General features: G+C 41.6%; 1 protein-coding gene across 1 annotated transcript in view; it reads left to right on the top strand.

The window, feature by feature from the left end:
* The first annotated feature begins 243 nt into the window (after nucleotides 1-243).
* Nucleotides 244-17,935, top strand: part of LOC119725618 (oxysterol-binding protein-related protein 8-like) — a 50,763-nt gene continuing 33,071 nt past the window's right edge. Inside the window, exons 1-3 of the mRNA XM_038197100.1 lie at nucleotides 244-1,119; nucleotides 2,562-2,657; nucleotides 16,528-16,613. Coding sequence (XP_038053028.1) covers nucleotides 816-1,119; nucleotides 2,562-2,657; nucleotides 16,528-16,613 — 486 coding nt within the window. The 5' untranslated portion in view covers nucleotides 244-815. The remainder of the gene's footprint in view (nucleotides 1,120-2,561; nucleotides 2,658-16,527; nucleotides 16,614-17,935) is intronic.

Genomic DNA, 17,935 nt, shown 5'->3' with positions numbered 1-17,935 from the left:
GACTGCATTGTGCACACAAATTTACAGTTTGTTCTTCAACTTCACAGTAAATTCACAGTGTGCACTGGAATTTACACATTTCGGTTGCCGCCAAATTTGCAGAAGTTTCTCAGGATGATACTCTGGAAAAACTTTGTGAAATAGCAGATGGTATCACGTCACTGATATTTGTCATGTTTGTGGAAGCTTTGGTCATACAGCTTAAATAACACACAATCGTGGACTTGTTTTCTTGGTGTGCAGTACCCACATCTTGTGAAGTCTTCAAAGGAACTTGCCAAATAAGTTCAGTTTGTTTGTCACTTTTGCTGTTCTCTCTGTCTTCCGTACTCAAGCTCCGACCAAAACTTCAGCACCTGCTGATGTGTAGAGACTGTCAGATCAGAAACATTTCAGAGGAAAAACTTCCAGAGGCTACCGGTACATGAAAGAGTGGGACACGCCCCCTTTTTTTACAAATCTGCCAGCTCTTCTATCTCGGATCACTTGTAGTAAAGTTTGCATTTTGACCAAAGGACCAGTCCAGTTTTAGTGTTTGGAGGGCTGTTAGGGTGAAGAAATCAACAGAGAATTCTTCGGCAGAAGTACCATCAACAACAATCAGTGTCCCAGTACTCTACTTTAGACAGACAGAAACTCGTCAACGCGGTTTTGAAGTTTTTGAGTTCTTAGCTGTGCAATTCCATTACGAAAAACTAACAGAGTTATTTCAGCAACAGCACCACCAACAAGTTGAGCAGACACTCTGGTTAAACAGTCACAAACTCTTCAATCCAGTTTTAAAGTTTACGTCACAAACCCATCAAAACCAAGCCATGGCCGCTGAAGATCCGACCGACCTTCCCCACAAACTGCATTCCCTCTCCCCCAAGTGGGGGCGGAGACTGCGAAGTGCCTCCTCCCCTGCTGCCCCTCAGCAAACTTCGTCGGCCCGTGCAGCCGCCGACGCGATCTGGCCAGCCGACATCAAACCCAGGAGCTTCCTTCCGATCAATCGGTCGCCGATTTTGTCGAGGAAGTCGCGGAGTGCCTCGTCCCCACCCATGCCGCCTGTCTTGGAACCGTTAACAGTGCTGCTGGATGCACCTGAGCACCCTAGTCTGTCCGCGAGCACTAAATGTCAGTAAATTATCAACAGATATTTCCTTAGGGGTTTTTATTAACCCTAAAGCCTGGTTCATACTCGGCATGAAAGCAAACGCGAATTTGTGACGTCATGGGAAGTATTCGCGCTGCGAATTCGTAAAAGTTGAACATACATGTTTATCAACTCGGGTGAATTTCGCAGCGAATGCTTCGTGACGTCAAATTCGATTCGCATTCGCGTGAAGTACATGTACCGGTATGAACCGGGCTTAACTCAGGCGAATACCAACACCCACATGGGAAATCGTACACACACACTGTATGCCAAACCCAGTGTAAAAGAACATCTGTTTAGGGGTACTGTACCGTACATTTACCTATCCCAACAGATTTAAACAAACCTGCTGTTGGGCTTTGATGGGTTGAGTTCGGTTAGGCTTAAGGAAATATACCATTGTTTTGATGGTAGGGAGACATTTTAAAATCAAACTGTAGCTTTGATGTACATGTAATATCAGGGACATTAGGAATTGACTTTATTACTGATACACGTGCATTAATTTAAATCCAAGTAGAGATTTGGTAGGAGTTTTCTTGATTTCGGTAGGTTTTTTTTTTTTCTCCTAAATTCAGAATGTTTTGGTCAGGATTTTTCCTGATTTCAGAATTGTTAAAGAGGTTTTGGTATCTGGAATGCCTGAGGTTTTGTGGTAAAGGTGTTTGCATGCCTGTCTACGGGGTACCTACAATGTATAACTCAAAACAAATGGGTAAATTAACCCTAACCATCCCAAATCCTCCAAAATCCTTTTTGCAAATTGGAGGAAATTGCAGGATTGAGGTTACATGGCAAAGGTGCGTTGCTGATTTTGGTGTATGCACTGTGTCAAGGTCTTGGGCCGGACCTTGTGTTGTTTATGCTCAGCCTAGCATAAATTTAGTCCTTGATTATACCTGAAATCCTCCGCACTGCTCCAGGATTTCACTGCCTCTGCCTCAGCCTATTGACAGTCATAGCCAGAGAATTTTGCAGGATTCAGGCAGTGGTCACATCTGCACGGACCATATTCAAGAAATAATGGAGGAATTTGCAGCATTGCTATTTGTCCATGAGGCCAATTGGAGGATTTTGCAGGATTGAGGCTACATCTTAGCTAAAAGGCCTAGGGAACCCCTACCATGCCTGTTCATGTTGTTTTCGATTCTCACCATCAATTTTTGGTGTTTTTTTTTAACTGCTACATATTTGTAGCCATACAAAAGTTATTATCTTTTGAATGAGACATCAAACAGGAAAACATTACCCATGAATTTTGGTTATTGTTATAAAGCATAACCTCATTGGCGGAGGTAATTAAACAATACAATTTCATTAGAGGAGAAAAAATAAGAATGTGTCCAAGAGCAGGGAAGGTCAACTTTAATCCCTGACTTAACCTTCTAATCTCTGACTTAATCTGTTTATCCATTGGCAGCAATGAATCTGGCACCGATCCAAGAATCGGCGGACAAAGAGGTCACCGAGATGCAGTACAGTAACGACTCGTCCCCCAACTACAGTCCTGTGCCAGGTCAGTGGGTTTTTTTTTCTTGGAGGAGAAGGGGCAGGGGGAAGAAGGGGGCAGGGGGAAGGGTGAGGGTGTGTTTATTCTGGGCCAAGACTGGTTTTGGATTTGGTTTCTAGCAAGTGCAGTTAAACCACCACGGTGGTAGAGGGTGCTATCAACAACATGAATCGAACCTAGTCTTGGGAACTTTGGTACCCCGACACTAACATTTTCAGCCATTCTCGAGTGCACACCTGAAGTTGAAGTAAGCACACACAAGGTACATGTACCATGGTCAGTATTTCTTGGGTCCCAGTGTCCTTGCTGTCCAGACAAGGGCTGAATTTCACCCGAGCAGGGCTGAAGTTTACCAGACCAGGGTTGAAGTTTACCTGAACAGGGTTGAAGTTTACCTGAACAGGGTTGACTTTTCCCGACCAGAGTTGAATTTTAACTGATCAGGGTTGAATTTTTACCTACCCAGGGTTGAATTTTACCCGACCAGGGTTGAATTTTACCCCAACCAGGTTTGAATTTCACCCGAGCAGGGCTGAAGTTTACCAGACCAGGGTTGAAGTTTACCTGAACAGGGTTGAAGTTTACCTGAACAGGGTTGAATTTTACTGACCAGAGTTGAATTTTAACCGACCAGGGTTGAATTTGACCACAACTAGGTTTGAATTTCACCCGAACAGGGCAGAAGTTTACCAGACCAGGGCTGACCAGGGTTGAACTTTACCTGGACAGGGTTGAATTTTACCTGACAAGGGTTGAATTTTATCCAACCAGGGTTGAATTTTACCCAACCCTTGCTTCTGATCGGGGAGGTCACTACGACCCACTGATGGTCTTGTGCAGCAGTATGCAGTTTACGCAAGATGCTCATGTGAATACTCAAAAGAAAGCTTAAGGAATTTCTTCTGTATTAATGTTTGGCCCTCATCGAATTATTTTTGTTCTGGTGTTTTATTTCCTGATTTTCACACTTTTTTTGTTGTTGTGGATTTTTGCCTTAATACTTCCCGAACGCTTTTTTTTAATGGTCATGGATGTTTGGTCTTCTGTACCTAAACAAAAAAGATAATCATTGATTTGTATCTTGATGTTTTTATTTCACTGATCACCATCTTGTGAGGGGCCTTATTTCTTTATTTTTGATGAATTAGCCTAGATAACAATCAAATATTGGACAAAAATAGTCGCTCATAATTGCCATCACACAGCTGAACAAATTAGAGGGACAGTGCACATGCACAGAAGCCAGGACAGCTGTTTCCAATACGATAAATAGGCCTATACTTCCATTTGTTAAAAGCGTTATTTGCCAACGGGTGTTAAATACGTGACTAAATCAAGCATTTTCTCAACATGAAAGCTGGCCAAAGAAAATTGAGCATTGGTGACGTGACCATTTGTTAATAAAGTTAAAGGACACAATACTGACAACAAAAAGGATCTGAAGCAAGATGAAAGCTGCATGTTGTTACTGGATAGTTTGCTCTTTCATGACTAAATACATGTAAGCATTTTCTAGAATGAAAGCTGGCCAAAGAAAATTGAGCATTGGTGACGTGACCATTTGTTAATTAACTGATAAAGGCACAATACTGGCAACAAAAAGGACATGAGAGATCTGAAGCAAGATGAAAGCTGCATGTTGTTAGTTATCTCTGAAACTTATGGAAGAAACGTCCCTTTCGTGGAAAACAACATTCAAAAGATAAAAGGCCAAATATTTTCCACTGCTATAATAAGGGAATAAATGTGTGCATGGGAGGTGTTAAAACACTCTGTTTAAGACTGGTTGGAGTCTGGAATGCTGATAAATACCCAAGTCGAAGTGGAGGGTAATTATCAGCATTCCAGACACCAACCAGTCTTAAACATAGTGTTTAATACCGACGAAGCACATATATTTTATTCCCCTTCTTAAATACCTTTTCAGTCAAAAAATCTAAACTTTTCAGTCCAAAGTCAAAACAAGGCAAAAATTGAAAATTTCCATCAATTTTGTTCAACAATTTTACTCTGTTTTTCGAAACACCTTTTTAGCTATATAATGTAATGGAGTGCTCAGCTCACGAGTAAGTCGTAAACAACTCCTTTTATGGAGATTGGCGCGCGCTTCGCGCATACTGCCCAATGACGCGCAGATACGGTACATGTACGGTACATGTATGCAGCTGTGGTGAGTGCGTTGTGAATTGAGGACTTAGGAGTCCTTTAAGTTTATAAACAAAATAAATTTAACCTTAACTAAAGACATCATGTATGATGTACATGTACCGGTACTGTACAGTAGGCCTTCATGTACCGTACATACTTGTATGTGGGTGTAAATCAGTGCAAAGCTATGAGTGTGACATTTGCTTGATCTGTGAACGTTCATTTCTTTGTAATGAAAAAAAATTGCAAAGTATTAAAAAAAAGTGCACAAAAGACCATTTTTATGCCGAGGAATTTTGCAAGATTGACAAAAAAACAAGATTTCTTTGTGCGTGGCCAATCGCCGAGGGGAATAAAACACCTGAGGTGAGAAGGACTTTAGTATTGATTAAACGACGGCTTTCCGTTTTGTAACTTGGCACCACACAGCCTCTTATCCCGCCAACACCAGAATTTGATTACAGAGTTCAAGTTTCTCGACACCCGATGCTTTAACTGGTGCTCGGCTTCGCTGTACAGGTGATAAAGAATGGGAGGAGATTTTGTCAGTGTATGGATTGAATGGTTTCTTCATCGGTCACCGGACTTTAGAGGATTCCATATCTGGGCCAAGCACTGTACTGTACCGTGAAAGGAAAACTGATCGATAAAGTTGATACAACAGACTGAATGTGAATAATTCTGTGTCGATTTATGTATTTTTTTTTATTACAAATTGTAAAATTTTGTTTCTTCAAAGAATTCTCTCTGACATGTCTGATGTACGGTACATGTATGTTTACATACAAAATGTACATACCGGTATTGTGTAAATCGTTAAAAACACGGTAATCATTCATGTTTTTTTGAAAAATTAGCTTTTACATGTATTCTAAAAAAAAATCCTGAAAATTTATTTTTAAAAATCGCACTGAGATTGCTGTGGCACAGTGTACATGTACGAGTGTTTATTAACATACATGTATGTTCATTCTAAAATGACTTGTTATTGTTCTAACTCTCTAGGGGGTGTGCAAAATCATATTAAAATTGGAGGATTCAGGACTGTTACCATGCTAGCATGTTTGATACTGGTATTCCCCTTCATGAACATACATGTACCTGTATACGAAATACACAATTTGTGATACTGTACTGTGGGCACAGTAGACTACTGATGAAGTACTGGTACATTAATTGTTGTAGGTTTAGCTTCAATACAAAATAGTGAAATATCTAGTTAAAACCCTAACCCCCTTGAGTAGTTTACTAGGAACCTTCCTTACTCAATTGCAAAATCCAACACCATATGGTGCACTCCAAACCCAAACTGTTGAACTCATGTCTGCATGTACCGGTAAAGCATTTCAGTTTTATAATAACAGTGCAGTACCCACTCCAACAGATTCTAACATAACACTGTGGATTTTGAAGGGTTGGGGTGGTTACGGTTAAAGTCATTTTACATTGAAAGTGACAAATTTGTACCTTACTTTTGCATTCATTTTGGCTGACTATTGTACCGTACATGGTTGCCCACCAGTTATGGAAAATAAAGGAATAATTTGGAACATAAAAAAAATAATGCATGCACCAATAAACAGAGTTGTAATGACTCGAGTCAATGACTCGACTCGAGTCCGACTCGAGTCACATTTTTTGGCGACTCGACTCGACTCGAGTCCCGACGGGTAAATGACTCGACTCGACTCGAGTCACTGCGAGCAAATGACTCGACTCGACTCGACTCGAGTCCCCCATTAGAATGACTCGACTCGAGGAAGGCTAATAAGACTCGAGTCCCAAAATAAAAGCAAAACTTACTTGCGAAAAATATTTGCAATGACTTACGCTGCGCCGTTCGCGTTGCCAGTTTTTGTTCACGTCACGTTAATGTTCGCGAATAATGTACGTTTATATACAGCGGCAGTCCGTTTCCTTCCTCCATAATGAAACAACAAACATACACCGTGTCGCGGACTCCCACCTTGTGGTTCTATAGCATGTAATGCTAAACCCGGAACCAGACTTAAAACGCATTTCTCAATCCGTGGTTTCATCATTGGTTTCGGGCGATTTTGAAGTTCTTGGTGGAACGCTGGCTAAATTCATGTCTTGATTTCACACAAAAAAATGGATACGGACGGGCCCACCTTTAAATAATCAGAAACAGTTTTGTATAATGCAATTAGGTTTTAACGTTGTCAGCGATCAGCGAACAACAAAATCTAGACCCGAAGCCAAACCGGTTATAAGACCGAAGTTTCACATCTTCTTATCTGTGACGTGAGCTAGCAATGGAAACTGTTGGTTGGGTACCATACAGCATACTTTATGTCTTTGGATTTCCGTAATAGACTGGTGCCTTGTATTCTTTCTCTCTTGTGTTTGTTGCTTTTTATTGTAATTTAGTGTTCAAATATTTGTGACTCGAATTGACTCGAGCTAAATACTTGACTCGACTCGACTCGACTCGACCACACTCAGTGACTCGACTCGACTCGACTCGACTCGACCTTGTTGACCTAATGACTCGACTCGACTCGAGTCACTTCTTTAAAATGACTCGACTCGACTCGAGTCACTTCTTTAAAATGACTCGACTCGACTCGAGTCACAAAAATCAGTGACTCGTTACAACTCTGCCAATAAAGTACAAATGAAACTGTTCATTGCAAGCAGCTGATCTTATCAGTAATCATCATCATCATCACAGTTTACTTAAATTACTTGTTTATCCACTTGAACCCAATTCCAAGGTATTTGTGTACATTGCCAATCGATATCCATGGCATTATAATTTACCTGGCTCGGTCAAAGTATGCACAGTTTGTGTAACTTGTTTTGCTGTTTTTTTCCCTTCCGGGCTCCATTTTTACATCAAGTTGTTTGTGCTGAGCTGTGGTCTAAAGTTTAAATCCATTAACCCAGTAATGTTCACCGAGTCAAAATGGAAGCGAGCAAAGGTCCGTGGGAATTGAGCTTTAGACAAAGATGACATTAGTGCTTTTAATTGTTTGTTTTTTTCAATATGCCTCAAATTCATAAAAGTTGGTAGAGGAAAACTCTTGTTTGGTTGTATTGCAATTACATGTAAGTGCGAGCTACCTTTCTTTTCAAATTGCAAATTTTGAATCCTTCAAAATCCTCTTTGCCGAAGTTGAGGAATTTGGAGGATTGAGGTTACATGGCAAAAGTGCGTTACTGATTTTGTAGGATGCACTTTGTCCAGGTCGTGGGCCGGACCTTGTGTTGTTTTTGCTCAGCCATGCATAAAAATAGGCCTGGATAATGCTTGAAATCCTCCGTACTGCTCCAGGATTTCACTGGCCAAGACTCAACATGTACATTGTATTGACAGTCACTGCCACAGGATTTTGCAAGATTCAGGCAGTGCTCACCCCTCCACGGACCATATTCAAGAAATACTATATGAATTTAAAGGATTGAGACTATAATAAATACATGTACAACTATTTTTCCATGAGGCCAATTTTTGCAGGATTGAGGCTACATCCTAGCAAAAAGGCCTCTGAGGGAGTTAGGGTTAAATTTTTTTTTTCACAATCATATAATGCACAAGAGGATTTCCAAGTGACACCAGTCTGAGCAAATGCTTCCCAGAGAATTTTAGAAGATTTTTTTCCCACAATTGTACTTGTTTTGATACTTGGTGAGCAGACCTCAAGATACCCGGTACATGTACGGTACATGAATAAACATACCGATACATAAAGTATACCGTACATGTTTACGTTACATACCGTGTACATTCCCTTGGTTTCGTGTGTTAAGAAAAACCTTTGAAAAAAATCATTTTACTCTCACTGTGAAAACACTTTCAATCCAATTGTTTTTTCTATGATTCCCTTGAGTGTTTCTCTTCATTTTGCCACCGATAAACCTAACCCCAAAATGCCTCTAAACCTGTTTTCCAGAGAGGGGGAAACACTGTGTGGACTTGCCCACGTCCACACAACGTGGCTGCTACCTGGTTTATGTGGACCTCTTTTGTTCGGAAGTCCACACAGTGAATGTAATGCCTACCCACTAGTATGAGCATCATACCAGTTGAGTACTGGTACTTTGTAAATTTGCACTTACAGCCGCGATCATCGTGCTCCTCATGTGAAAGTAGGGAGAGAACGACATCCACGGTAAAAACACCTCAAGTGGAGGCAAAGCAAACGCTGTGAGGATGCCTCCCCAGCATCTGTGCACACACGATACTGTCTTGCTGTAACAAGGAAAAGAAATGCGAAGTCGTGTTTGTCGTGTGTGTCGTGTGTGTAGCTTGAAAAAAAGTGAAGACACTGTTTTGGACTTTCTGCTCCTGTGCTGGGCCTAATTTTAAGAAGCGCTTTGAGCAGGATGTACCGGTACATGTATTGCTCAGTAGATTTTTGTTGCAAAATATGAAGCAGTTATACCAGTCACAAAAGAATAAAACATCTGGGGGGATTTTGCTAGGCCAATGCTTTTCTCAGCATGGATGAGCCAAACAGCACCCTTTACTGTTCAATGTGCATAATAATAAAAACTGGAGGTCTACCCCCGGTATGTCTGTTTGATGAACAGAACATATACCAGGGCTTTTCCGCAATGTGCCTTTTTTATCAATACGGTAGCACGTCCTTGACCAAACTAAAGTACAATGTTTCAACCCAATCGGACCTATGGTTCGTTAGATATATTTTTAAAATATGCACCTTTAAGACTACATGTATACGTCACAAGACCCGTGATCACCTGCCGCCAGAGTGCACTCGAATAATGCATGGCGTCAGTGGTCAGATTTTTGAAAAGCCCAACCTTGCTGCAGACTAACATGGTCTGATTGGAAGTGGTCACAACTCCACTGGGAAAGTAGTTACAATGCCCCATCTACTGGTACATGGAGTGTCATGGAGTGTCATGGCCTAGCGGTTAAGAGCACCAGACCCATGCTCTGGTGTTTCAGAGGCAACAGTGGCGTGGGTTCGAGCCCGGGCCCGGACACTTGTGCCCTTAAGCAAGGCACTTAACCATTATTGCTTCGTCTTTCGGATGGGACGTTAAGCCGGAGGTCCCGTGTGTTGTATAAGGCCTAACGCACGTAAACATGGTAAAAGAACCCAGTAACACTTGTCGCAAAGAGAAGGGGTTTGCCCTGGTGTTTCTGGCCTCCTAGTTATACTCCCTTGTGGAAGTCCTTAGGAGAAGAACCAACCAAGTACTTGTATGTATACAATGTATGTACGAGTATTTTCACGAGGTCTATTGAAGTAAAAAAACAACAACTGAGTTTTCTGAAGTGCATTTTGTGCTCTTGAAATGCCCTTGTTCCAATGGCAATGTACATGGAAGCTGCTCCATGAACAAGTTACATTAGCTCCTGAGTTTTAGCCTTGCATGGAGTGGAACTTCAGTCCTTTTGTTTGCAAGTCAAGTGCTAAGGAAGCTGAAAGGGAGTACCATTGGCAAGCGTGTCCTGTGTCGCATTATGAAGTGCATGCACTGTAGTCCCTGGAGGCTTTGTGATATGCTCGTCTTTGTTTGCTGAACATGCATCGTTGTCAAGAAAGGCGGAGAGAATATTGCTGAAGAGGTCTGTACCTTGGGGTTAAGTGGTACTTGTACCCGGTACATGTCAGGACAAATTTGACCATGCTTGCAAATGTACATGCGGGACATCGATTATCGCCCAAATTAATAACGAGTAACAAAGTGAGTTCCTCCCGTGCCTTCATGAACACACATACTGGAATTTGTATCCTTGTGGAGCCATTTCTTTGTACTCCTGTACTAAAATTTTAGAGTTTGAAAATATAGTTTCAAAATTGCTTTAACCAGAATTGATTTCCTGGGCTGAAATTCGGACTTACCAGTAATATCCCTGACATAGAATACTTCAATTTGCGACAGATCAACACACCTTGGGAATTCCAAATGTTTGAGTAAAATCCATTCGTGATTTACCTTGTGAAGTGTGGAGACGTATTCACCTTGATAGAAATTGCCCTGTGGAGACGTACCGGTATACAATCTTTTGTTCCCTATATGTCTCCATAACCTTGTGAGTTACGAAACATGTATGAAATTGCAGGTCGTAAACATACATGTACTGGTAGGACAAATGTGACCGGCTCCACAAAAAAAGGGTATTATGTCACAAAAAAGTGAAATTGAGTTAAAAACATGGTTGGAAAGCCCACAATGTAAGCTTTCATTTCATATAATAGAGCTCCATGGCCCCTCCTGTTCTCGAGATATGATGTATATATTTGCATATTAACTTTTTCCTTGGAGTTCAAATTTCACAACTGAGAAAACAGGCTTTGAAATGGCTGGCTCTGTTGTAGAACAACAGAACGATGCACGCAAAATGGTTGTTTTTTCACTTTGTTCAACAAAATCAACATTTTTGTGAATGAAACCTGAAACTGTCGGTATTAAAGATATCATTTATGACAAAAAAGGAAAATCATATTTTGACAAAATGTTTCCCCTCTCAATGTTGAGCGGGCCATTACACAGTAATGCTCAGTGCAACTTAATACCCTTTTTGGTGTACAAATTACATACATACATGTACATGTGCAGAAGGCTCCAGGGGGTTAAAAAAAATATTCACCCTGCATATGCAGTTGACAAGTCATAAATTCTCATTTGCAAGTTTCTACTTAATCCCGCCAAGAAGCACCTGCACAGCTTTGACCTTTCAGTGACCCCCCCCCTCCCCCCCCCCTCCTTCACTTTCCTCCGTACTTCAAAACCCTCATCTGTAGCATGCCAGCTACTCAGAATATAAACCCTCGCCCTGCAGTGAGTGCATTTTTTCCCGGCCCCAAATCAATCAAGTGGTTGCCGTCCGCGGCTGCCCCACTCCACGCAAGCTTGGTCAGCACGGGGAAAAGAAAGCTAGGAGGAGGGATCGTAAGCGAGCCAATCAGAACAGATCTGTTCCTCGTAGCGTACGGAGGCAGAACATAAGCCCTCCACTCGGTGGGGCGACACAGCCACAGGGCCACAGGACTTATTGGTAATCTCAACCAGATAGGATTTCTTTTTTCCTCCGTGCTGTCTTCAACGCAAAGTTGGATTTTGAGGATCGACAGATTTTAGAATTGAGGCTCAGCTTGAAGTGAAAATCCTCGTTGAATGACGTCTCCGATTTCAGTTTTTCTATCTTGACGCATTTCACCGTCGACTTCTGCGTGGAAGTGCGAGCAAGGCATCGTTAAGACAAACATCAGTTAATTTGGTTTCTTCTTGAAGAAATTCCAGAGGAATATCCAATTGTGGAACGGATGAAGTACAAATGTACATCTCTCAAATAGATGTGTCAACATTTTGCTTCAATAGTCTTTCAAGTCGAAAAGGAAGAGTGCATCTGCAGGCCCTTTTTTCTGTTTGTTTTTGTTTTCAGGCATTTTGTTGCAGCTGTATAATTTCCATTTTGTTGGTCAACGGAGAAACACCACTGATCCTGTACATGTACATGTACATGTACATGTGCACAATCAACTGATCAACAGCTAATTTTATGATGCAAAACTAGATGCGCATACATACCGGGTACTTTGGAAGAAGGGTTTAAAACTTTGACCATGCATGTACAGGTACCGGTACATCTTTTGTTTGTTCCAGACAATACCGTGTACAATGCACATCTACATGTACGTGTACATGTACCAGTAGGTTTTACGTTGTGTAAGGAGGACCGTTGTTGATTGGTCAACTTTTGAATGATTCTATACATGTACATGTACCGGGTAGTTTGTTCTCGTGCCTTTCCGTGTTCAAATTATATTACCAGCGATTATTGCCGGCGAACAAATGACATCATTGATGTACATGTACATGTAACAACACCAGTGCTGTATACTGCGTGTTCCTTCATTGGTGCTCCATCCCATTGGGGACTTGGAAATACATGTAAGCACATACACAACGGTTGGTTTTCTTCAAGTTGTAACTTACTTCAGCTTTATGAGGCTCTATAACGCTGGAACACTATACATGTACATGTACACTCTACACGAACCAGTGCACAGTGTGTCAACACAGGCGGAGTTTCTGCTGATTTGCTGCGTCTTGTTTTACAAGTCAGCACGTCTTAAATGACATGTACATGTACACACTGTACCTTGATCAATTCAAGCCTTCGTGTACAGTGTGCGTGTGCCTCTATCCTCCCACACAATTGGCCCAATTATTCCAACCAATCAGAGAAGATCTTAAAATCTGCAGTTGTCACTCACCGATTTCACTTCTCTCAGTTCTCAACACCCCCCCCCTTTCCCCTCCACCAAGCGACGGACAGGATTCTCTGCGTCTTGAGTTACACATACAGTCAATGCTTAGCAACGTCCGCAGCTAAAAATCATTGCCTTGTTTTCAACAACGTGTGGAAGGAATAATTGCAGTAATATCCAATTTGATATTGGCGTACCGTATTTCATTACACGAAGAAGTGCCCCGATATCAGTCACTCCGTCAGAAGAAAAAAATGTTTTAAAAGGCAGGCATTCTATCTTGATTGGAATCTTAGAACCGGGGCAATGCATCTCGTGTAATTACTCCTACCCAGAGACTTGGGGGCGCGAGAGCAACATTGACACGGGATCAGTTACCAACGCAAGACCGACGTGACTTGGTCAGTTGTCTGTTGTGCACGATCGGTCGGGATGCGTATGTGCAGGCCAGTGGTTTAATATTCGACAACTCTGTGGCTGTTGGTACCAACTCGACGAGCTTGACTCGACAGGGCCCGCTGACGTGGTAGGCAGTATATGTACCGGTGGATTGGCTTTCCAACCTGTCTTGGATCTTGGAATAATTTGAAATTTGTTGTCATCTTTGGAAGGATTTGCATATCAAGTTGAGCCACGGTCGTCACTTAGCACTGCAAATTTACGACAAATTAGATTGTGGGACTGAATTGTCGAGCTGGATAGAGCCCAGGTTTTAATCGGTGGTTTGTGTCTGACAGGCAATCCGTGGGCATTTTCAACCTGTTTTTGAATATGAGATACAGTCATCTTTGGAAGGATTTGCATATCAAGTTGAGCCACGGTCGTCACTTAGCACTGCAAATTTACGACAAATTAGATTGTGGGACTAAATTTTCGAGCTGGATAGAGCCCAACTGTTAATCTGCAGTTTGTGTTTGACAGCCGATCCGTGGGCATTTTCAACCTGTTTTTGAATATACATGTATGAGATACAGTCATCTTTGGAAGGTTTTGGGTATACCGTACATCATCATTTTAAAACTTGCATTAGCTTGTGACACCAAATTGTCAAATTTGCACATGCTGTACATCCTGTACATGTATGTTGTACAATTTATGTAACTCGCGGAACGTGTTTGAAATTTCGGAATATTACATTTACAGCTACCGGTACAAGCATCCTTGGAAGGATTTGCATGTGTGGATGTTCAGCTTAAGCCATGATCATCAACCTGGCATGGAAATTTGGCAACAACAAAATCTGAAAAATTGTGGGGCCCCCCCAAAAAAATGAGGTTTGAGCGGCTCAACATCGCACCTAGCTGCAACATGGGACTAAGTGTCTTGGAGCTTTATTGTTAGCAAGTTTCGGTGGAGTGTGCAAGCTTCGTTGGATCAGCTGATTTTGTCTTATTGTCAATATTGTATTCATGCTATAGCAGATACACATGTAGTTTGGTTGAAAAAAGTGTTCAACGGCCTATGTACATGTTGTACATGTAGCTGGTAGCTCCTCTTTCTGGATTACCCTCTTCCATGTTTGAAAAATGTGTGGTGTACAATTGTAGGCAATGGACTATATGTACATGTAGGAACAAAAAACTGCTTGGACGAATATGACAATACAAATGTAAGCATAGCATGATACAATTTTAGTTGTCATAAGCATTTAGAACACACAGTTAACAAAATTTGTATGGAAGTGTTTGGGGAAACATTGGAAATTGTCAATAATTTTGTTTTAAAACGACGTCCAATAATTTGGGCCCGACCCCTCCCCCTCCGATTCCCCCCCCCCCCCCCCCCCCCCCCACCGACAGTTGTACCTGTAAATATTGTATGGTATACCGGAGAAAGTATACTCAGTACATGTACATGAATTCTCTAATGCGCAGTGGTCATGATCTACACATGTTCCCTATTCAGTCTGTGCCTCAGTGCTGTCAATTATCCTGCAACTTAATTACTCTAAAACGGACGGTCCCGCATTTGTCTTCGATATCCAGCCCGGATTTCACCTGTCTCACCAGCATCAGCCAGTAATTAGGGTTTGTCATCACTAAAGCCGATTGACATCTCACGCTGTGTGGAACTTCCTTGGGCATTCGTGTCCGTCGCTCTTCATCAGAGGCGAAATTGTTGACGACTCCTGTTATTAAACCGTCAAGAAAGGTTTCTTTGTCATGTCTGTGAGAATCAGCCAAGCTGCATTTGTGTTCTTTGTGTCTGTGTCTGAAACATATTGTATTGGAACTAACTTCGTTCAAGCATTGTGTTAAAAACATCAGTTTTGGATTTCAGTTTTGTGCCATATGGTAAGCCGATATCAATTTCATAAATTATTCACCCCCCACATACGGTACATACATTTTGTAAACCTGATGAAGGGTGTTGACAACAACTTGTTTGCTACGACACTACAAGCGTCGTCTCACCACTCACCAGCAAAAATTGATTTGTCACGTTGGAGAACTTCTAAAACTGGAACTTGCGTACTTGTGGGATAGACTCTGGAATAAAACGGTCGACACAAATTTAGAATAAAGTGCATGACTGTTTGATGTATGGTACATGCACTCCCTCCGGTAAATTGACCTGAATCTTGTTGATCGGCCGTGCTGCGGATTTGCAAGTCTGGATTAACAGTGGTTGCAGTCACATGATGCAGAGGCTAAAAATAGAAGGCATACCACGGGGCCGGTCCAAAAGTCATGCAGGTATGGAAGGCCATGTCGGAACTACATGTATGGTAGCAAGATTCTTACTGTACACTGCTGGGCCTGGCAGTGGTTTTTCCATTTGGTTTTCCATTTTATCCTTGTCATTGTTGTATTTTTTGGGTCATTTTCTGAGTGCTTTGTAACCCTAGGAAAAGGCGCTTTATAAACATTATTATTATTATCGTTTTTGTTATCATTATTACATGTACATGTATTTAAGCTTTCCCATATTAATCCATTAGCTCCAGTACTGCCCCAATCTGCCTTGGCACTCTGGGAATGAATACAATGTAATACAATGAAATACAGGTGTTAATGGCTAAATGCCTAAACTGTTCCTAGTAGTCATACCGGTACACGTGTACGTGTTTGCCAGGAATCCTCCAAAAGACCCATTCACAGATGTGACCGATTGCAAAGAAAATGTGGACAAAAAATTGGGCGCAGTTTTGTAGAAGGAAAAAATCGGTTTTCTTCCAACGGCCATCGTTGCAAAAATCTCACCTTTCTTGAAAATCACAGCACACCAGGTGCCAGGATGCTTGAGACTACCGGGTATTATTCACTTCCAATATACAGTCAAGTAAGGGTATTTCGTGATAAGTTGGTACTTTTGTTTGTTGATGTTTGCAAATGTTGTACAGTTAATTGAAAATGTCTGTTTCCCATTTCAGGAAATCTTCATTTCTGTTCCAACCATAAAACTACAACCAAAAAAAATCTGTTTCTCGATTCACTAGGGACTGCCTGACTATTTGCCCATTTTGGCACTTTAAAAAGATGCAATTTTCCCCCTTCTTTGTTCATTTACAGGCCAAGGAACAGACCAGGACCATGGGGAGATATTTGACAAGGATTCCCTGCGGCCGTCGTCCAAGTTTCAAGCCCCACGGAGTAGGGTAAGTAGATCTGTCTGGTCTCGTCAGAATTGTCACGCATGAGGAGCGATGTACACTCATGTCAGAGGAGAGTTGTGCTACAGGGTACATACTAACGTGTACATTGTAGGCCACATTTTCCTAACATTTCAACCCTAAGCGATAGATTTGAAGAAAAAAATGTTTGCGACCCGAGCTGTTATGACTGTTATGCCTCGAGCCTTGCGCATCTTTTGATACCAAAAACATAAAAATCGGACCACGGGTTGCCGCGCAGCGAAACATTTTCCACGCTACACGCCTTGAAAACGTACATATATGAATAATAAATTAGCCATAATTCCAAAACCCTTTGACCTACGTGTATAGTCACGAAATTTCTTGGGTACATGTATGGTCATGATGAGTTGCCCTGTGCATGTACCGAGTTGCAAAATTGTTCGTCACTCGATGGCCGAGATCTTAACCGCCGCCCCCGAGATGGCCAAAAGATGGCCGAAATAACCCGGCCCTTTTAGGGTTAATTGAAGGTATCATTGATTATTTGATTATTGTAACCTACCGAATTATCAAAATGCTTACTTTGCTCATTAAAAATCGTATCTAACACCCCGTGAAATTATTTCGTCTGGCTTGCAGTCATTCAGAAGAAATCAAGAAATGTACAGTAGGTGATTTCCAATGATCAGTCAATTGACTGATGTTTTTTTTTTTAAATACGGACTGCTACCGGTATGAGCAAAATTGTGTTTTATGGTCAAAAGGTTGAGCATGTTTTTGTTTTTTTCAATATTTACTCAAAAAATGTAATTCACTGAGGTGAAACTTCAGCAGATTAGGTTTTGAACATTCTAGTTGGATTTTGAGTGCTGTTATTGTTGAAACTGAACAAAATGCATGAAGAGCCAATGATCCTATATAATATGCCTTTAAGTGAAACATTAGAAGCAAGGCATACACGAGAAAGACCAAATTAATACATGAGCTTTTTCTGTCTGAAACCAAAATCTATTTGAGTTAACCTCAGTCCCTCCTTCAATAGTTCGGCCCGACTCTAAACCGCAGTCTGATTTGGGTGTTGGGTGACTTTTTTTTGTCTCCCCCCACCCCCTCCATTAAAAACAATTCTCCTCCCCCAATTTTTTTACAGTAACGAATCCAGGGGGTGCGGAGGGGGCGCCCCCCCCCCTTCCTCCCCCTCCTCCTCCCCCCCCCCTCCCCCGTGACCTTTCTTGATCCGCCCTTGTTTCAAGTCACAGAATGGCTGTGTTCACATTCACGGTTTATTAGGATCTAAATTTATGATAATCTGACATTTTTTGGCTTCAAATGTACTGTGCAAT

Source organism: Patiria miniata, unplaced genomic scaffold (genome assembly GCF_015706575.1).
Source record: "Patiria miniata isolate m_02_andy unplaced genomic scaffold, ASM1570657v1 HiC_scaffold_1, whole genome shotgun sequence".
NCBI lineage: Eukaryota > Metazoa > Echinodermata > Asteroidea > Valvatida > Asterinidae > Patiria > Patiria miniata.
Note: the sequence above shows the minus strand (reverse complement) of the source record. Positions and strands in the feature narration are given on the sequence as shown.